Below are 17,089 nucleotides of genomic sequence, written 5' to 3' on the forward strand. Positions count from 1 at the left end.
GAACGCAGAAGCCGCTTCCAGCTCCGGAGCCGCCGGCTGAGGCCGAGCCACGGGGGACAGCGGGATCTGGGCACCAGAGCAGAGGCTGGACGGACGGACGGACGGACAGACAGAGGGACGGCAGAGCCGGGAGCTGCATCCATCCCCATCCCCATCCCCCACGGGAGCAGAGCGGGCTGGGGATACCGGTGGGGCCACAGAGCCCCTCTGTCCCCATGGGAACGAGCGGCGGCCCCGCAGGAATGAGGGCAGCGCTGTGTTAGATAACACAGGGCAGGGGGGACACGGGCGGTGACGTGACCCTGGGCAGGGACATCACATCCCTGGGCAGGGACATCCCATCCGTGTCCCTGGGCTGGCACATCCCACATCCCTGGGCACATCCCATCCGTGTCCCTGGGCTGGCACGTCCCACATCCTCCCCAGCTCCCGCAGAGCTGCAGCTCTCCCTCCCTCCCTCCCTCCCTCCCCCAGAGCCTCGGGGACAAATCCAGGCAGGCTGTGTGGAAATAAACCCTTCCTTAGCCAGCACAGCTGTGTCACTGCTCTGTGTGCCCCAGCACGGCTCTGTCACTGCTCTGTCACTGCTCTGTGTGCCCCAGCACGGCTGTGTCACTGCTCTGTCACTGCTCTGTGTTCCCAGCAGTTCCCAGTCCCCAGCTGGGCAGGAGGGATGAATGGGGACACGAACTCTGCAGGAATTCGGTGCCACTGTCGCTCAGTGTCCCCTCAGGGACAGGCTGATCACCATGCAGCCCAACAGGAGCATGGAATCACTGCAGGAGTTGAGTTTTTGGGGACAGGAGCCTCCCAGTGCCCTCACCAAGGGGACACCAGCACTGCCCCCTCAAGGGCCAAACCAGCTGCAAACCCAAGTGCTCCATGAAGAGGTGACCCGAGCTCACATTCCCCACAAAAAGCTGCCTGAGAAATCCCTGCCAGGAGGGCAGAGGGACTTTTACCAGGCAAGAGCTCCAGGACGAGGCTCCTGGCACGGGCACCTCTGGATAACAGGGAAGAGAACAACACTGAGGTGTCCCCCACCCCTCGGGGGGACTGTCACCCTCACATTCAACGCTGCCACACCATCAGCTGACATATTTTAATGGGTGCATCACTGGAACAAGCGCTGAGCCAAGGACAGAGCAGAACTGCTCCAAAGGCAGCGGACGAGCGTGCAGTCCCAGCACACCCAGAGAACAATGAATGTGTCCCTTTGAGGATGAGGAGGGCGCTCGGGGAGGGCACCCAGGGTCCTGCTGGCTCCTGCTCCTGTCACTGCCCGGGCCAGGGGGCTGTGGAGGAGCAGGGTGGATTTGGCTGGCAGAGCTGGGACACGTTTTGTCACAGAGCTGAGACAAAGGCGTCCTTACAGAGCCTCTCAGCCCTGTCCCTGCGCTCAGCCCGACGTCTCCATCTCCGTGACCTCCTCCAGGGGCTGGGTCTGCACCTCCACCTTCTTCGGGGGCACGTAGGAGCCCATGCCGGCAGCACGCTCAGCCTCCTCCTGCGTGTACGGGGCCTCTCGCAGCTGCTTCAGCCTGGGGGCACACGGGGGGTGAGGATCCACTGCCCACAACCGCCCCTGCACCCTCTCACCCCGGGAATTGGGGTCTGCCCCCACCCCTCACCTCTTCTTGTGCACCTTGGATCTGAAATGTTCCTTCATGCTGTTCAGGTCCACGAAATAGCGCCTGGGGAAGGAAAGGATGGGGGTCAGGGGGACCCTGAGAATGAAGGGGGGCTGAGGAGGGTCCTGCTGAGGGGGCAGGGTCCCACCACAGCCCTGGGGTCACCCTGAGACCAGGACAAGATGCTCCCCAAGGGGGAGGGGGACAGGAACAGGGGACAGGGACCCCCGGAATCAACCTCCGAGGGGACAGGGACCCCAAGGCTGAGCACCCCATCCCAGGGACAGAGACCCCCAGGGCTGAGCACCCCAACCAGGGACAGGGACCCCCGGGACCAGGCCGACCCCATCCCAGGAACCTCAGGGACCGGGACAACTCCCCCACCTGCCCCGGGAACCCGGGACCCTCCGGAGCAGGACAAGCCCATGCCAAGACCGGAGCTGCCCCCGAGCCCCGAGACCCCCGGTATCCCCCCGGTATCCCCCCGATATCCCCGCCGCACGCACGCGCAGTGCAGGCAGTAGAACTGCGCGCAGCCCGGCAGGTCGGGGTCGATCTCCTGCCGCAGCAGCCGCGCGGCGTTCTCGGGCTTCAGGTCCGCGTGGATCTCGTCCAGGTCGCGCCGGCGCCGCTTGGTTTTGAGCTGGCGGGCGAGCGAGTGCGCCCGGTGCGCCCCGGTGCGCCGCCCGTTCCGCGGCGACATGGCGGCCGCATGCTCCGGTGCGCCGCACTGCGCAGGCGCGGGCCTGCGGGACACGCCCACGCCGCAGCACGCCCCGCCCATATGCAATGAGCGTCGCTCATGGCCACGCCCATCGTGTGAAGCCACGCCCACACCGATAGGCCCCGCCCCCAGCACCGTGTCCCCGGTACCGGGACGGTCCCGGAACGCTCCCCGCGCCCCCCCAGCCCCGCTGCCACCATGCCCACGTTGTTCCCGTGTCCCCCCCGTGTCCCCTGCCCTGCCCCGGTCACCGCTGCCATGAGCGGGGCAGGGCTCAGCGTGTTCCGCCGTGTTCCGGCACCGATCGTGTTTCCGCCGTGATCAATTATAGATGGGGACCCGCGGCGGGGGGAGCGCGGAGCTCCAGCGCCCCCTCTGCACCATGTGGGGGTGTCCCAGCCCCGGGGGTCCCGGGTGGGCTAGGGGCACCGGGGGGCAGGGGCGGGGGGCTCGGGATGGGTTTTGGGGGTGACCGGAGGAGCCGCCCCCGCGCTGCCCCCGGCTCGGCCCGGGCTCAGATTCCTTTTGTGCGGAGCAAGCGGCCGCTGAAACTTTAATGAAGCCACCGGATCGCCCGTCCGGCCCTCCCCGCTGCCCGCGGCTCCGCCGGCTGCGGCCCCGCCGAGCCCCTCGCCATGGCCCAGGGCTTCTGGCGGCTCTACAAGGCCAAGGTGCTGCAGACCCTGGGGGCGCCGCGCCCCGACGGGGCCCTGCAGGACGAGGTACGGTGGGGGGTCCCCAAAAGGGGGTCCCTGACCCCCCTCCCGGCCCTCAGCCGTGCCCTCACCGGGGTTCGTTGCAGGCAGAGCCCCCCGAGCTGATGGAGACGGCCGAGCCCCCCGCACTGCTGGAGGAGGGGGCCAGCCCCGTGTCCCAGCTGGCCCGCAAGGTGAGGAGGGGGCTGGGGGCGGCGGGGCGGGGGGACACCGCGGCCGGAGCTCCCGGTGACCCCGGCGCTGCCCCCGCAGGTGCAGGGGGTCGGGGCCCGCGGCTGGAGGACGCTTTCGTCCCTCTTCACCCGCGAGGACGAGCACCAGCTGCTGAGCCCGGAGCCCTGCCCGGACCAGTGAGTTACAGAGCGCTGGGGGGGGGCCCAGAACGCGGATCTGACCCCAGAACCCGATCCGACCCCAGAACCCCGATCCCACCCCAGAACCCCGATCCGACCCCAGAACCCGATCTGACCCCAGAACCCCGATCCCACCCCAGAACCCCGATCCGACCCCAGAACCCCGATCCCACACCAGAACGCGGATCCGACCCCAGAACGTGGATCCCACCCCAGAACGCGGATCCGACCCCAGAACCCCGATCCCACCCCAGAACCCGATCCGACCCCAGAACCTGATCCGAGCCCAGAACCCCGATCCGACCCCCGGGCCCTGCCCAGCCCACCCGCACCCCCCACCCCACGGCCGGCATCCCCCTCCCCGGTGGGCACGGACGGGGCGCGGCGGGCCGGGGGAAGGTCCCGGTCCCTGCCCCGACATTCCCGTCCCCGCTCTCTCCCGCAGCCCTCTGGCCGAGCCGCCCGAGCCGCCCCACCCCGAGAAGGCTCCCGGGTTCTGGGATCTCTTCGCCAGCAAGTGGCAGCAGGCGGCGGGGCCCGACAAGGCGGGGCCGCCCCCGGAGCCCGACGAGAGCCCGGGGGAGCCGCCGGGTGACGACGGCAGCGACCTGCGGGAGCCGGAGGAAGGCGCCTTCCACTGGGGCTTCCTGGCCGGCAAGCTGGCCGAGATCCGCAATAAAGGCGCCCCCAAGGGCAACTAGAGGAGGGGGCAGCAGCAGGACTGGCCAGAAGTTATTTGCGGTCCCCATTGCTGGTGCCCGTGCCCGAGGGCTCTGCCCTGGGTTTGGGTGTCACAGCTGCGCAAAGACCCCAAAAATTCCCTTTTTCCCTGAGCTCTGCCTGCTGCTTTCCTTCCCTCACCCTCCAACAGCCCCACGGCCCCCCAGCCCTGGGCATCCCCCCACAGCCACACACACTGCCAGGCTAGAAAAAACCCCAAACTGATTTATTGAGGGCAGCTCTGGCCCCAGCAGCCGCTGTTCTGGGGAGGAGGAGGGGGCTGAGGGGTGGGCGCTGCCCACGGGAGGGGGCTCGGGCTCTGCCCACTCCCAGCCTGCAGCTGGAACAGGATTTGGGCGGTGAATGGGGGCTGCGGGCCTGTGCCACCCTCTGGGCTGGGGACAGGGAGAAGGTGGGGGACAGCAGGGGGACAGCAGCGGGGGTGGCCCTTCCTCACCTGCCCTCAGGTGTCCCCACCACGCTCAGCCTGAGGACCTGGCGGCTCTCCCGGCCCGCAGCATCCCCACGGCACCGGGGCCATGGGTGTCACCAGAGCCAGGGGTGCCATTGGGACATGGGTGCCACCGGGGCCAGGAGTGTCACCACGGCCATGGGTGCCCCCAGCCCCTGGGCCACATCCCGCGGGGGCTCGGGGTCCATTGCAGGCAGCGGAGCCCCGGTCCCGGCCGGGCCGTGCCCGCTCACACCGTGGATTCCCTGGCAGCCGCCCAGGCTCTCTGGCAGCCGTAGAGCCACTTGATGACCCGCGCGTTGCGCTCCACCACCGACACGGCCGCGCCCGCCCGGGTGTCCGGCTCCTCCTCGCCCGGCCCCGCGTCCCCCTCGCTGCCCCCCGAGGCCCGGCCGGGCTCGGACTCGCCGGAGCCGGCCCGGGCCGAGCCGCTGTCCCAGCCCGCGGGCCCGAAGCGCTCCCGGCCCAGCAGCTCCACCTGCGCCCGGTCCAGCCCGCAGTAGTTGAAGAAGCGCTCCTGCTCCGAGAGCGGCAGCGACACGCGCAGAGCCAGCGGCTTCTTCCCGGGGGCACCGGGCGGCTGCTCCGCGGGCACGGGCACGGGCACGGGCACGGGCACGGGGGGGATCCCGCCGCTGTCCCCGCCGCTGGCACCGCTGCCGTCCCCTCCCGGTGTCCGCTCCTCCCTCTCGGCCGGCGCCCACAGCATGGGGGTCCGGGGGCTCCGGGCGGGGGGCGAGCTGGGCGGGGTGGCTCTCAGGGGTCCCTGGAAGAGGCGCCGCACCAGCCCCGAGCCCTTGGCGTTGTTCTCCTTGTCGCCGCCCAGGCAGTCCCGTTTCTGGCGGTAGATGATGAGCGAGTCGGGCCTGAGCAGGCGGCGGCCGCCGCCGCGGCGGGACACGGGGGACGGGGGGCCCGGCAGCTCCGGGCCCAGCTCCCGGCACGGCTGCCGGGCCAGGCGGCGCCGCCCGTGCGGGGACAGGCGCGGGGAGCCGCGCAGCGCCGGCTCCTGCCGCCGGCTGATCACCTGCTGCGACTTCACGTACTTGGCCTTGTCGGCCTCCAGGCGCTCCACGGCGCTGGCCCTGCGGCCCCCGCTGCCCCCCGGGCACTCGGGGCCCCGGTTCAGCCAGGCCAGCGGCGAGCCGCGCCCCGGGGCCATGAGGCGCAGGTTGCTGGAGGCGCACACGGCGAGAGTGGGGCTGCCCAAGGGCACCATGGCCCCGGAACGGCGCCGCTGATCTCCCCTGTCGCTGCCGATCGCTGCTGATCGCTGCTGATCGCTGCTGATCACTGATGGTCTCTGCCGATCGCTGCTGATCGCTGCAGATCTCTGCTGATCGCTCCTGATCGCTACTGATCTCTGCCGATCGCTGCTGATCGCTGCCGATCTCTCTGCGTCAGGAGGCTCCCGAAGCTTCGTTCGGCTCCTGGATTCAGCCCTGGAGGAGAGAGGAGAGTCAGGGTCAGCCCCGAGGGTGCAGCGGTGAGGAGGAGGAGGAGGATGGGGCTGAAGCAGAGCTGAGGGTCCCCTCAATGGCACACGGAGAGCGAGTCCTGGCACTCCAGGCTGGAACAGCCCCGGGCAGGAAGGGAGAAGCGCCGAGCGTCCGCCGGCTCCGGCCGCATCCCAGGAGCGGCTTCCAACAGGAAAAAATACCGGGGCCGGCCCCCGCCTTGTGTTCCCGAGCGGCGGAACAAAGCCGGGCTCAGGAGAGCCGCCCGGGGCTGGGGGGTCCCGAGCCGTGCCCGGCTGGGACGGAGGATTCCCCCTTTTTCCGTGTGCGGAGGGCACGGAACCAGCCCTGGGGGACGGCAGGGACACGGAGCCAGCCCTGAGGGACACAGGGACACAGAAGCGGCCCTGGGGGACGGCAGGGACACGGAGCCAGCCCTGAGGGACGCAGGGACACAGAACCGGCCCTGGGGGACACAGGGACACGGAACCAGCCCTGGGTGAGAGCTGGGACATGGAACAGCCCCGGGTGAGAGCACTACACGGAACCACCCCTGGGGGACAGCAGGGACACGGAACCAGCCCCGGTGACAGCAGGGACGCGGGGCCGGGCAGTGCAGAGCTCACGGGAGCAAAGAGCCCAGCGAGCCTCGGCCACGCAGCTCCACACGCAGCCCACGGGCTCACACCGCACCCAGTCTGGGTACACACGGGGAAACTGAGGCACGCGGGGTGTCTGGCCCTGCGCTCCGGGCTGGGACCCTCACCCTCCCCAGTCCAGCCCCCCGGCCAGGACCCGTGCCAGGACCCGTGCCAGGCAGGTGGGGGATGCTCTCACTCACCTGAGCCCTCGCAGGGATGCAGGGATGGGATGCAGGGATGGGATGCTCCAGTCTCACGCAGCTCCTTCCCCTCCGGCACAAAACTGAGCCCAGAGCCGGGAGCAGTCTCATATAGAGGATGAGGAAGAGGAAGAGCCACCCATTAACCCGTGCCAGCCCAGCGCCGCGGCAGGAGCCCACCCGCGCTGACCCTGGCCAGCATTAACCCCTCTCCTCCCGCAGCTCACGCTCTGCCGGCTCCTCTCCTCCCTCCGCTTCCTTCCACAATCCCCTCCCCAGGAAAGGATTCTGGCACCTTCTCCGGTGGCGGTGAAAGGGTCACAGCCGGCCCCGAGCCGGCCGTTCCTGCCTCTTCCCCCCGGGAAGGGCTGTAAATCGCAGGAAGCCGCAATGGGCTGGAGCTGGCCCAGGGGTTATTTTTACCGCTGCCCTCTTCCCTTCCCGAGCGCTCCCACAGGGACAATCCCGGCCCCCTCCATGCCCTGTCCGGCCCGGGGGGCTGCGAACGTGGCACTGGAGCAGGGGGGGAAGGAAAGAAGGTCCCGGTGCCCCTCGAGCTGGGCTCCCGACCCTCGGAGAGGAACCAGAGAAAGCCCCGGAGCTCCCCGGGAGCCGCAGCCCCTGCACCCCCCGGTTTGGGGGTGCTCACAGAGAATGAGGGGCTCGGGGGGACAAACCCCGGCATGAGGGGGGCTCTGTCCCCCAGCTCTCCGTCCCCAGCCCGGTTCCTTCCTGAGGAGCTGCCGGGAACGGGCCTGGGGCTGTGCCCGGCCCCTTCCCGGCCGGTGACAGCGGGGCAGGAAGGGGCTGGGACCGGGAGTCCCGTGCGGGAAAACGGGGGCTGAAATGGGGCCTGGGCAGGGGGAGAGGGGCCACGCCTGGTCTGAGCTCTGCAGGCTGGAAAAAACCCCAGTGACAGCGAGGAAGGGCCAGATCACCCCTCTAATAAACCTGGAGAGCAGCACAGCCGGCAGCACTCGGTGAGGCTGCACTGGAGCCAGTCTGGTGGAGGACAGGGAACAGGATCAGGCCAGGGATGGAGAAACCCTCGGCAGCTCTGGGATCGGCCCCCGATTCCCCCACGGGAAAGGCGAACGCCAGAGAGGCTCGGGCTGCCCTCGGGGCGGGGCGGCGATGGGAGCTCGTCCGACGAGTTCCAAACCTCAGGGCTCAAACGGGCACGAACGAACCCGAGAGCAGCGGCCCGGCCGAGCAGGCACCGCGTGTCGGGGCACGTCGGGGTGGGAGCTGCTCCAACCCCAAAGGGCTCCAAAGCCGCGGCACGGGGACACAGGGACAGCCAGGACAGACAGGGACAGGGACAGGACGAGTTTCTGAGGCTGCTCCAACCCCAAAAGGCTCCAAAGCCGTGGCAGAGCAGGGCTGGGGACACAGGGACAGCCAGGACAGGGACAGGAGGAGCTCCCGGGGCTGCTCCAACCCCAAAAGGCTCCAAAGCCATGGCACAGGGACACAGGGACAGCCAGGACAGAGACAGGACGAGTTCCTGGGGCTGCTCCAACCCCAAAGGGCTCCAAAGCTGCGGCACAGGGACACAGGGACAGCCAGGACAGACAGGGACAGGGACAGGGACAGGAGGAGCTGCCGGGAATGCTCCAACCCCAAAAGGCTCCAAAGCCGTGGCAGAGCAGGGCTGGGGACACAGGGACACAGGGACAGCCAGGACAGACACAGGAGGAGCTGCCGGGGCTGAGGGAACCAGTCCAGGGTCAGGATGGAGCCTGAACCCAGCACTGCCACAAAGTTTTTTAGGTTTTCAGGTTGCATCTGGTTCCATCCCAAAGCTGAGGGTGAAGGAGCCTCCGGAACGAACAGGAACAGCCCGGGCTGGGCTCCTCTTGCAGCAGCGGCCACTCGACACCTCCCTGCTCCTAGAAATGGGGTTTCAGATTTCCCCAAGCCCTTCCAGAGCTCCTGAGCAGCTCACGCAGGTGTTCCCACCTCACCTGCGTCCCTTGGGTGCTCTGGGGGGTTTGTGGCATTCTGGGCACATCCCTGTGCCTTTCCTGGGCTGCAGCACAGGAATTTCCTTGGCAGGAAAGGGGAGCCCTGGCAGCACCACCCGCACCACTGAGGCTGGGGTTTAAATTCCTCACTGGCTCTCCCTGGGCCCTTCTGTCCCCAAAGCACCAGGAGGGACCCAAAGCACGGAGCCAGGGACGTCCCAGGGGCTGTGAGAAAGGGAAAAGCCCCCAGACCCCGGGCTGGCTGTGCCCCAAGGAGGGAGCAGCTGAGCAACCTCCCAAGGGCTCTGCCTGCCCCACACAGACCCAGGGAAGCTCTGGTTGGACCAAACCAAACGAAAAACGTGCTCTGGTTGGACCAAAACAAACCAAAAGCACCAACACAGGCGAGTTCCCAGCCCTGGGAATGGGGAGGGGCAGGCTGGAGCCTGAACCTCTGGGGCTGGGCTCTCCCAGCCCAATGAGCTTTAATTACATCTCATTTCTGCACCAGGGCATCTCCCTGCAGCTTTCCACACCCTCCCTAGGGGCTAAATATATTTGAAGTACAGCATACATATTATATATATGTGTGTATGTCTATATATATATATATATATATATATCTCAGGTTTACTGTTCTTCATTTTGTGGGGAAGGAATTCAGCTTGTGTCTCTACTTAAAATCACCACTCTTAGAACCAATCCAAAAGTGGGACTTTCTCCTTTACTACTCCTAAAAAAATGAATCTAAACCCAAACTGCACTGACCCAAGCACCAGGTGGGCACGTGCCCATTCCAGGTGGGAATTCCTGGCACAGGAACCCCCAGGGCACAGGGCTGGGCTCGGGTTTGCTGTGGGTGTAAGAAATTCCAACAGAAACTCGCTCACGGCATTTCCAGCCTGCAGATCCCTCTGTCCAGAGCGCTGCTAATTAAAACATGCAAATGAGGGCCACACGTTCCTGTCATGGATAAGTAATGATGTTTCCTCACCTCCACTCCCAAGGTTTCTCAGGGCTGTCCCTGGAGGGCAGCACTGACACTGCACTGAAAGCACTTCCTAAAACTTCATCGAAATTCAAGGTTTTATTTCAAAAACAGTCATGAACTTAATAAATTACACAATAATTTTCCTCATTATAAATTCTCTGTAAAATATATTTTACAGTTTTTAAAGGAAAAACATGGAAAAAAACAAAAAAAATCTTTCCCAAGTGCTGAAAAGTGTCTTGACTTCGTGTCACGCTGGTGAACGACCCAGCAGCTGCTACAACAACTTGATTGATTTTCTCAAAACAAAAGACCTCAGACAACAAAAAAATCAAAGAGAACACAGAGCTCGAGGACTACCAGTGTCACCCAACAGCGAGGAGAAGCACCATGAGAGGGATTTCAGGCACCCCCAGCCTATAAAGTGGCAATCAGTGCAAAGAAACACTTTGGGAGTCAAAAGCCCCAAACTTCCCTGTGCCAGCCCCTGGTCTGTGCCCTGCAGGCAGAGGGGACCTGGGTGGTTCACAGAGCACCTCAGAGGGGAGCAGTGCTGATTCTGGCTCTGTAATTCTGTATTTCTGTTATTCTGGCTGGGTAAGGGAGGGGGTGCTCACCCCTTTGCTGTTAAACAGCTCCCAAGTTTAACATGAATGATAAACCCCCTTTTCTCACCCTGCTGAGAGGTGAGAACTGGGAGGCAGAGTTGGCACAAGCAAAGTGTGTTTGTCTGAGGATCACCCCCTACGAGGATGAAGTGAAAGGAAACAACAAGAATTGTGAACTAAGGCCAGCTGGGGACAGGCACCAGCTCACACAGCACCAGGTAAGAGCCACCCGTGGTCTGTAAAGCCCCACAAGCTGGGTGGAATCAGAATCCTTTGCTTTTGGAAAACCAAAAAATAACATTCTGTTTATTTGCACTCGGAAAACGAACACTGAGTGCCCAGAACTGCTGTCCCAACACTAAGAGGGAACAGACTTCAAAAAGCAAATTGTACAAGGAAATACTTACAGCCATTTCCAGGTGAGAAAAGGCAAATTAACTGATTAATAAAAGCAAAATCAACTGATCAGTGAGCCAGCCCCCCTGCCAGCACCTGACTGTACATTTCTAATTTGACTCCCTCAGTGATGAGCTCATTAAGCTCTAAGTGCCAAGACCAGCCACCTTAGCACTTTGAAAGCAGCTGATCCCCTTGCATTGCTTTTTTTGTTTACAAAGTCAAGTCTTTGAAATTAGGTAACAAAAATAAATAATAAAGTCATTCAGGCCTGGGGAGGAAGGAGTTTTTCTCACTCACTTTCTTCACCCAGATTTCTAGCAGACCCCAATCATCCAGACCCACAGCAAATAATTTAAGTGCCACACACTCCCAGTCACTCATATACATAAATATATACACAGACTACATTACAAAGCCTCAAGATTTGCACTGCCAGCATGCAAATCTATTTTTTCCTCCTTTTTTTTTCCACGAGGAGAGTTCCTAACACTGACATAGGAAACTGGAATGTGTGGGACACTCCATGAGAGAGTGCTGGAAATCAAGTAGTGTTGGCTCTTGCGACATGCCCACATGCCCGTGCCAGCACAGCAGCCCCAGGAACGCCCTCGGGGATTTCACAGCGGCCAACTCCACATTCCCTTAGTCGGGAATCTCCAGCAGCGAGGTGCTAAGCACCCCTGGAGGTGCTGAGCACCCCTGCAGGAGCCCTCACGTGTCCCAGCTGCTGTCCCTGAAGGCGATGTTGACCAGCCGCAGCTCCAGCTCGAAGGCGTCGGGCCGGTCCTGCGGGTTGGCCGCCAGCATCTCCTTGATCAGCTGCTTCATCCTGGCGTTCATGGACTTCTTCTTGACGGGGATGAGCAGCTCCATCTTGGGGTTCTCCAGCAGCGCCTCGCCCACGGGCACGATGGCCGCGCCCTGCCGCACGTAGCTGCCCAGCAGCTCCTTCTTGGTCTCGGTGTCCACGAAGGTGATCCTCTCCAGCATGGCCCAGATGATGATGCCCAGGGCGAAGATGTCGGCCTTGGCCGTGTAGTGGCCCTCCCACACCTCGGGGGCCATGTAGAAGTCGGTGCCGCAGGCGGTGGACAGGAAGCACTTGTTGACGCTGACGGGCTCCTCGGCGCTGTGGCCCGAGGCCGAGCACACCTTGCTGAGCCCGAAGTCCGCCACCTTCAGCGTGGGCTCGGCGGGCGCGCGGCCCTGCGAGATGAGGATGTTGTCGGGCTTGAGGTCGCGGTGGATGATCTGGTTCTTGTGCAGGAAGGCCAGGGCGCTGCTGAGCTGCAGCATGAAGCTGGTGTTGGTCTTGCGGCTGGGCTTGCGCGACAGCAGGTACTCGTTCATGTCGCCGCCGTCGCAGAAATCCATCACGAACCACAGGTAGTACGCGCTCCGGGGGTCAAAGGCTATCTCTCCTTTCAGTGAGGTCTCCACGAGCTGCAGCGAGGAGAGCAGGGCATGTGAGTACCTGGGGATGGTGGGAAGGGTTTGATGGACAAGAGCATGCAGTCAGGATCTTCACAGAGAGGGGAAATTCGGGTTAGTTACACAGCAGGAATTGCTCCCTGTGGGGCTGCAGAGGGCACAGGTGCCCAGAGAAGCTGCGCCTGCCCCTGGAGCCCTGGACGTGCCCAAGGCCAGGCTGGAGTCGCCTTGGACAGTGCAAGATGTCCCTGCCCATGGGAATGAGATGGGGTTAAGGATCCCTTCCAACCCAGACCACTCTGTCTGACCCTCCCCTCAACAATCCACAGAGCAAGGTATTGCAACGGGGCAAAGAAAACACGATGCAAATGTTTTTATGTAAAAGAGAGAAAAAAACAAAATCACAATATATTTGCCAGCCTCCTTATCTTCCCTGGTGCGGAGCGTATCAAGCTCAGGCTCCTGCTCAGCAGCAGAGCTCGACCCTGATAACAGAGGTTTTAGAGATACCAGTGGCCATTGCCCTCCCATCTGTCCCAGCTGGACAGCGTCCCACCCTGACAAAGCCTGTCCCACCCACTTTGCCAACAGCTCTTCGGGATAAACAAAGTCTCACAAGTAACTCCACACAGCTGTACTTATCCAGGAGAGATTTTTAAAGCCCTCCCCATTCCTGACACATCCATGACTTCCAGCAAGCTAACACAGGATCCTGAACTCAGGAGAACACTGATCTGCAGGCATAGCTGAGCACAGAACACCCTTCCCACCATCACTACCCACAGGGTATTTTCAGGAACAGCCAGTTCTTACAGCTGCTCCACACAGAAAGCAAAGTAAAACCTGCAATCATTTTGCTAATCCTGTTTACACCACTGCATTTGCCTCTTCAGCTCCTCTGAGGTGGCTCTGGAAGGAAAGTCCTGCAATTATTTCTGTTAGTAGTAAACCAATGGATGCTAAATCAAACTGGCTTTCAAAAATGAAGGGGTGTGTTAATATCTAGACAGGCATTCTGAAATGCTCTTAAAAAGTGACCTTTTCTAGAGAAAAATTGTGGTAATTTACAGCTATCTTCTTTAAGCAGTAAATCTATTTTAGAGCTAAGAAATGCCTTATTTAGGGTTTGAAGTCAGGAACTGTGAGATTAAGGTATCTCAGGAGAGCAGGGAGCCTCCCCTGCCAAGAGGGCATCAACACAGAGTCACAGCAGCTGCACTTGCAGACATTGTGAGAGTTAACACAACAAAATCCACCCGCACATCTGTGCCAGAGGCAAAGCACAGCACACGAGGCTGACTGAGGATCCAGCTCTGCAGATTCGGGTCACTGAGGATCTGCCCAGGCTCCTCACCCACAGCAGCAGCAGCTCAGCTCTGGGCCATCCCCTGGGAGAGCAGAGGGGCTCTGGTGCCCTTGGCACAGCCCAGGCTGCCCCACAGTGACCCTGGCACTCAGCTCAGCTCTGTGCCATCCCCTGGGAGAGCAGAGGGGCTCTGGTGCCCTTGGCACAGCCCTGGCACTCAGCTCAGCTCTGTGCCATCCCCTGGGAGAGCAGAGGGGCTCTGGTACCCTTGGCACAGCCCAGGCTGCCCCACAGTGACCCTGGCACTCAGCTCAGCTCTGTGCCATCCCTGGGAGAGCAGAGGGGCTCTGGTGCCCTTGGCACAGCCCTGGCACTCAGCTCAGCTCTGTGCCATCCCCTGGGACAGCAGAGGGGCTGTGCCTGCCCTTGGCACAGCCGAGGGGCTCTGCCTGCCCTTGGCACAGCCCTGGCACTCAGCTCAGCTCTGTGCCATCCCCTGGGATAGCAGAGGGGCTCTGGTGCCCTTGGCACAGCCCTGGCACCCAGCTCAGCTCTGTGCCATCCCCTGGAAAACAGAGGGGCTCTGCCTGCCCTTGGCACAGCCCAGCCTGCCCCACAGTGACCCTGGCACTCAGCTCAGCTCTGCCCTTTGCCCTCCTCCCTGCAGCAGCAAAACAATCCGTGCTGTTGGCACCTGTGCCAGCTGCTCCCAGCACCACCAGCCCAGCCAGAGCTGGGGGCTCTTCCCCACCTTGCAGCTCCACCCGGGGCCTTCAAAGCTCCTCCCTGCACACCAGGAAGGTGAGGCTCTGACTCCTGCCCCTGTTATTTCAGCCTAATCCTTCCCTGAGAACAAGTCAGGAGCAGCTCCCAGGCCACAGGGACTGGCACAGCCAGGGATCCCATTCTGAGACAGCAGGGTGGCAGTGAACACTGAAATAAGAGCAGCTGGCTGGGGAGAACACAGCAAACACTGAGCAGGCTGCGGCTGTTTGAACCAGGAACGCTGACTTCTGCCCGGGGGTGATTTATACTCAGGGCTGCTTCTTGACAAGGGAATTAATTAGATTGTCTTTCAATGTCTTTCCAGAGCTACTTATTCTTCAAACATAGACAGCTTCAAACTTAAAAGGACACTTCCACAGTGATATGTATTCCCTAATTTATACTCTTTGAAGAGATTAACTTAAACAGTTATTTATTAAAAACTAAAGCCAGCTCATGATGTGCTACCAATTGATGCTTGTTTCTGAAGGAATTTTGAGTGCTGGCTTCCTATAGATCAAGACACCGATTTCCAAGGCACCCAGGATGGAATTCCTCCAAGCTCTGTCCCAGGACAGGAGTGTTCTTTAACCTGCAGCTGCCAAGAACTCCACAGCCTGCAGCTGCCCTGGGCTTCCTCAAGTTATCACAGCAGATTTGCATTAAACACAAACTCTGGAGTCTTCCAGAGCAGCACAGCTTCAAACCCAGGATCCAGGTGATTGCGGAGTTTGTTCTTAAAGCTCTCTATTACATTCTGGGTGTCAGCAATGCACACAATCCCCTGGCCTAGCTGAGCACGGCTCAAACCCTCAGCTGTCCCACCTCCTTCCTCCCAGCTCACCATCACCAATTCCTTCCACCCCGTCCCCTTGGCCTCGTGTACCTGCACATACAGGGAGGAGCTGGAGCCATGGGACTCCACCTTCAAACCCAAGATCCAGGTGACTATTCAGGTTCTTTCACAAATCTCCATTAAATTCTGTCAGCAATGCAGCCAACCCCCTGGCCTAGCTGGGCACAGCTCAAACCCTCAGCTGTCCCACCTCCTTCCCCCCAGCTCACCCCGTCCCCTCGGCCTCGTGTACCTGCAGATACAGGGAGGAGCTGGAGCCATGGGCCATCTTCTGCACCATGCCATCTTTCTGCAAGATGCACTCCTCCAGGTGGATGACGTTGGGGTGCTGGCTCTTGATACTGCTAAGGGCCCAGAACTCGCGCAGGGCCAGTTCCACGTTCTCGGGAGCGTGGCACCGGATCTTTTTGACGGCCACGCGGGCACAGGTCCTCCTGACGAGCGCTTCGTACACCACACCATAACTGCCACGACCAACCTCCCGAATTAGATCGTACTTAGGCTGGCTACTCACCATCTTCAAGAGCAAAGGTTCTGGGGAAGGGGGAGAAACCCACACAGCTAAAGCTTAGGCACAGGAGCCGGGCTGCATTTCCCCCCCTAGGGGCTGGCCTGCCCAGACCCCGCCGACAACGGGGGTTCAAAACGTTCCAGAAGCTCCTCCATAAACCTGCGCCTGCCTGCCCCGGACCAGGTGGAAGCGAAATCACATCTTTTTGTTTGGTTACGATTTCAAATACAGCCCGGCGTGTTCAAGGCGGCAGCAATTCAAACCTAGACTGGGACGGTGCCGAGCCGGGGCTCTGGAGAGCGCTCCTGCTCCTCTGCCTCAGCGTCCTCCGCGAGCATCTGCAGGAACAGCAGCGGGCTGGCATGCTCCCCATCCAGCCCGGAGAGCGCAGCAGGTCCCAGCTGAACCCCTGGTGGGGCTGCAATCTCAATTAAACTGCCTTTTTGTGCAGGTGGCTGCAGGAGCAAACTCTGTTATAATTGTTATAATTTCTGTTGTAATTGTTTTACTCAGAGAAGAGAAAGCTTCAGTCGCTCCCCGTTTAACTTTTGAGGTGACTGATTTCTCACCAAGCCTCCCTCTGCATGAGGAATCTACAGCTATGAAGGGTTAAAAAGGATAACTGATGGCAGAAGTTTGCACCCAGCATCTAACTTTCACTTTTGCTCAACAGAGCAAGGACAAAAGTTAAGTTATTGCTCTGAAAGTAAAACAAGAGACACACACACACAAAAAAAAGGAGGAAAAAAAAAAAGCCACCAAACCCTGCTGCAGATTTATGACCCTCCCTGCACGCTGCCCTACAGGATTACAAACCAAACACCAGCACCAGCTTCACACAACCAAACCAAAACGGGACACTGGCTAGAGACAGCAATAAATTAAAATAAAAAAAAAATAAAATTAAGAGCTTGACTAGCCAAGGATCAAACAGAATGAAACGCAAAACCAAAAGTAAATAAATAAATAAAATCACACTGATAGATCAGAACTACAATAGCTTTAAGACAGCCAGTGATAAAGGTAATTCTCTTTATGTCAGGCAATAAGGACCACATTGAAACGGCCTGTTATTAGTAGGAAGATTTCAAGTATTTCCACTGCTTTAGGCAATATTTTTTTTTTTAGAAAAAAAATAAAAAAAAAGAAAAAGAGAGAGAAAAAAGGTATCATCAGTCTCAGGCAATGCTAGAGAGATATTTTAACCTTTCAGCAAAGCTGTGCGAGGGACATTTGCAGTGCAGTAAGGATTTGAACCGAGATGTGCCGTGGGTGAGGAACGCGGGAAGGGCCGGGGCTGCACCTGCAGCAGGGCTGGGGCTCCGGGTCAGAGCCTGAACA

General features: G+C 60.9%; 4 protein-coding genes across 4 annotated transcripts; 1 reads left to right on the top strand and 3 right to left on the bottom strand.

Annotated features, from left to right (window-relative positions):
* Window positions 1–1,088: 1,088 nt before the first annotated feature.
* ZNF593 (zinc finger protein 593) lies at window positions 1,089–2,360 on the bottom strand. The gene is made up of 3 exons (XM_054292323.1): window positions 2,138–2,360; window positions 1,632–1,694; window positions 1,089–1,541 (listed from the first exon to the last, which is right to left on the bottom strand). The coding sequence occupies exons 1-3, from the start codon at window positions 2,332–2,334 to the stop codon at window positions 1,400–1,402; spliced, it is 402 nt and encodes a 133-aa protein (XP_054148298.1). The 5' UTR covers window positions 2,335–2,360; the 3' UTR covers window positions 1,089–1,399.
* A 630-nt stretch (window positions 2,361–2,990) lies between these two features.
* CUNH1orf232 (chromosome unknown C1orf232 homolog) lies at window positions 2,991–4,125 on the top strand. The gene is made up of 4 exons (XM_054292322.1): window positions 2,991–3,077; window positions 3,158–3,244; window positions 3,324–3,421; window positions 3,870–4,125. The coding sequence occupies exons 1-4, from the start codon at window positions 2,991–2,993 to the stop codon at window positions 4,123–4,125; spliced, it is 528 nt and encodes a 175-aa protein (XP_054148297.1).
* Window positions 4,126–4,845: 720 nt separating this feature from the next.
* Window positions 4,846–5,835, bottom strand: FAM110D (family with sequence similarity 110 member D). Its single transcript, XM_054292321.1, has one exon. The coding sequence runs from the start codon at window positions 5,833–5,835 to the stop codon at window positions 4,846–4,848; it is 990 nt and encodes a 329-aa protein (XP_054148296.1).
* Window positions 5,836–11,590: 5,755 nt separating this feature from the next.
* Window positions 11,591–15,937, bottom strand: PDIK1L (PDLIM1 interacting kinase 1 like). Its single transcript, XM_054292320.1, has 2 exons — window positions 15,470–15,937; window positions 11,591–12,322 (listed from the first exon to the last, which is right to left on the bottom strand). The coding sequence occupies exons 1-2, from the start codon at window positions 15,752–15,754 to the stop codon at window positions 11,591–11,593; spliced, it is 1,017 nt and encodes a 338-aa protein (XP_054148295.1). The 5' UTR covers window positions 15,755–15,937.
* Window positions 15,938–17,089: the final 1,152 nt, after the last annotated feature.

Source organism: Melozone crissalis, unplaced genomic scaffold, assembly GCF_028551555.1.
Source record: "Melozone crissalis strain CALT ecotype California unplaced genomic scaffold, PUWL_Pcris_2 ptg000108l_1, whole genome shotgun sequence".
Classification (NCBI taxonomy): domain Eukaryota; kingdom Metazoa; phylum Chordata; class Aves; order Passeriformes; family Passerellidae; genus Melozone; species Melozone crissalis.